The sequence below is a fragment of the Buceros rhinoceros genome, unplaced genomic scaffold (assembly GCF_000710305.1).
Source record: "Buceros rhinoceros silvestris isolate BGI_N320 unplaced genomic scaffold, ASM71030v1 scaffold10217, whole genome shotgun sequence".
In the NCBI taxonomy this organism is placed as follows: domain Eukaryota; kingdom Metazoa; phylum Chordata; class Aves; order Bucerotiformes; family Bucerotidae; genus Buceros; species Buceros rhinoceros.
The window spans coordinates 1,739-4,688 of record NW_010420440.1 but is presented as its reverse complement, the minus strand read 5'-3'; the positions used below and the strand labels follow the sequence as shown (position 1 = coordinate 4,688).

At 40.1% G+C, this 2,950-nt stretch overlaps 1 protein-coding gene across 1 annotated transcript in view; it reads right to left on the bottom strand.

Annotated features, from left to right (window-relative positions):
- Positions 1 to 2,081, bottom strand: part of ATG4C (autophagy related 4C, cysteine peptidase) — a 19,832-nt gene extending 17,751 nt beyond the window's left edge. The window contains exons 1-3 of the mRNA XM_010139310.1: positions 1,948 to 2,081; positions 1,049 to 1,132; positions 532 to 765 (exon numbers count right to left, since the gene is read on the bottom strand). Of these exons, the coding sequence (XP_010137612.1) occupies positions 532 to 765; positions 1,049 to 1,132; positions 1,948 to 2,023 (394 nt within the window). The 5' untranslated portion in view covers positions 2,024 to 2,081. The remainder of the gene's footprint in view (positions 1 to 531; positions 766 to 1,048; positions 1,133 to 1,947) is intronic.
- Between the last annotated feature and the right edge of the window lie 869 nt (positions 2,082 to 2,950).

The window sequence follows — 2,950 nt, the reverse complement described above, 5'->3', positions numbered from 1 at the left end:
GGAAAGAGGGACGTTCCTCTGCAAGAATAAGGGGGGAAGGGAGGAAATGAAAGAGTGAAGATTTCAACACCAAGACTGATGTACTGAAGTTACATTAGAATCCTTCTATTAACTCAGTATATTAATACTAAAAGAAATTGAATAATGTACAACTTTAAAATTGATAACAGAACATCACTTTAGCCGTAGCTCACAGCTATGGGCTGTGGAACTCATTTCCAATTCTTGAGTTCAAAAGACGAGCAGGTTTCAGGAGATCTGGACACTTGCATGGATAATAACACCACACAGACAGGGGGTAATGAATTTGTGTGATGTTTTACTTCACAGTTAGCTTCTGCAGGGTATTCCAGTATTCCCTTGCTCAGCAATGGAAGAGTAGGACAGCTAGGTCACTGCTCCAGGTAACAACCCCAGTATTAGTGAAGAGTCCAGAGCCCAAACCAGCTTGCGCTGGTAAAGACCATTGCACTCTCTACAGAGCACCCACACTCATTGTGTCGAATATTGAGATCTTCTCTTACAACTTACCTCTGCCAAGAAAATGCAGCATAAGGCCCTGAGCCAGCAGCATTTGACCAGTTCTCAGGGTGCACCCCCAGCCACAGTCTGTGGTTAACGCAGACCCCTTGATCTGAGGAAATTCCTCTCTGTAAGTCAGCCATATTCTAGAAATAAAATCTTTACGGAACTCCTCAACGTTTCCTGAAATCTCTGTGTTGATTTTGTCAAAATTGGACCCATCCGCCGAGAGTTCACCAGACTCTGTAAGGAAAGCACAATTTAAGTTATAATTTGGTACGGCACTTCTGTTATTAGAAGGAAAGTAAAAAACACGCAAGTACTCTGTTAGGAAAACAGGGCAAACTTGCAAAAACCATCAATTGCTTCAAGTGGTGGTGTTGTACGTTTAAACGGCTATTTTCTAAGCTTGTAATATTTACATTTTGAATTGTTAATTGTTAACGATTGACTTTCTAGACGATTAAATACCTCCACAGAGCTCCTGCCAGCTGAGTCTGGACCGAGTGAAGTGCTATGTACGTACCATCAGTTTTGAAGTGGTAACATTTTCCCAGCAGAAAGACCGGAGAGTTTCTACTGAAGTAAGTCTTTGTTTTTAACACCCAACCTAAAATAGATGCAAAATACAAGTATGTGACTGAAGTATTCCTGAACAGAATTGCTAATAGCATCTAGTTAAGCCAAAGGTGAGCATTGAAAGGAGGATACAGAGGCGATGTACTGAAACCGGGTTTTGCTTCCATAAATAACAAAAAGTTTAATAGTTCTGCAAAAGACAGATTAGAAGTAAAAAACAAAAACAAAAGCAGAAGTAAAGTATCTTTTCATCTTGCCAGACATCGCCACGGCTCGGATATGAGAACCAAAAAAATTTATCAGAAACCTGGTGGAAATCTGAGAAACCTCAGACCTAGAGGGAAAGCTGAAAAATTAAGGTTAAGGACAGATTAGTAAAAGACATGCTTGAAAATCTGGTTGCTTATAAACAAACTACTGATGTTCAACCGTGGAAAAGTATTACTCTCAAGCGTGTGAAGTAGATTCTCCAGCGGAGTTTGTATTCCACACACTACCCTATTTCTTCCAGAAAAGTGCATACAAAAAACCCCATCTTTGTGCAGATGATTCCATATTATCCCTGTTTAGAAGTCTATGTGAATCTGGAGTCATTTACATGATGTATTTACTGTTTTCAAAATAAGTCATTTAAAAAGAGATTACGCAAATTTATTTGAAAAATGAAAATCTAAAGAAATCTGTTTACTTGGGCTGTTTGGAGAATCAAAGTACAAACGGTTTCAAGGGCCCTGCTGCATTTTCATTATTAATATTAGTTAAGTTTCTGAATCACGACCCCATCTGTGTCCACCAGAAACACTGTGTCAACAGAGACAGGATCTTACCACACACAGTTTCACTTACTGTATTTCATGTTGTGCCATGCAGACATAAACTTTGATTTTATCTTTTCTACTTCATCTGTCCCTGTGGCCTCCATATTCAAGTTCTAGAGAAAAAGCCATCGCTGTCTTGTAAGACGTTGGATCTTGCTACTGTGAAAACAAAACCATAAACATAGCCACGGGCACTGAGGACACCGGGTATGGTATCACACTGGCCCATTCAAGTACTTAAGCCTAACACGACCAGAAACAGCAATAAACCTGCAGGCTCCTCCACTACCAGGGATTGGGAAGCAATCACATCTTCCATGAATAAGTAATAAAATAATTTAATTCCAAATATACACCAATAAAATTACTACACTAAGCCAAATAAAATGTAACATTCTCCAACAGCTCTCTGTTGCACAACAAACTGATGCAGAGCAGCTAACTTGTGCTGCCATAGGAGTACGCTCATCCTAACTGGCAGGGGAACGAAGAGCTCCAATGCTTTTCGCTAAACAGAATAAATGCTATTCTTTTCTGCTGAATAGAACATAATAATCACCTTTCCCCCCTCAGCAGGGGCTCTGAGCACCAGTAAACAAATCTTGGTTGAAAACCAGCATTACTTTCAGATTTCTCATAGAGAATTTTCTAAGCCAAAGTTTAGAGGCCTTGGAGGAATTGAAAGACAAAGCGCAAGATGCTCTCCCGTATGTGCGCAAAGGAGACAACGCGTAGTACTGAGAACGCGTGTAGTAACAGGGATGTAATTTTGCACAGAATTAACTTGCTAGAGAGACAGCGTCATGAGAGGATTAGAATATTGTCATAAAATTTGTGTTTACATTACATTGCTTCTAACTAGCACTTGCAGTGATAAGATTCTCTTCTGATTTGGCCGTGGTGCCTGCACTAGTCCAGCTGTATGACACGAATGCGAGTGGCAAAATGGTGGTAAGAACCATGCAGTGCACATGAGTTCTGTAAAAACGGCCTATAAATTTGCCAAGATGGGGAGTGAAAGGAATGCACTT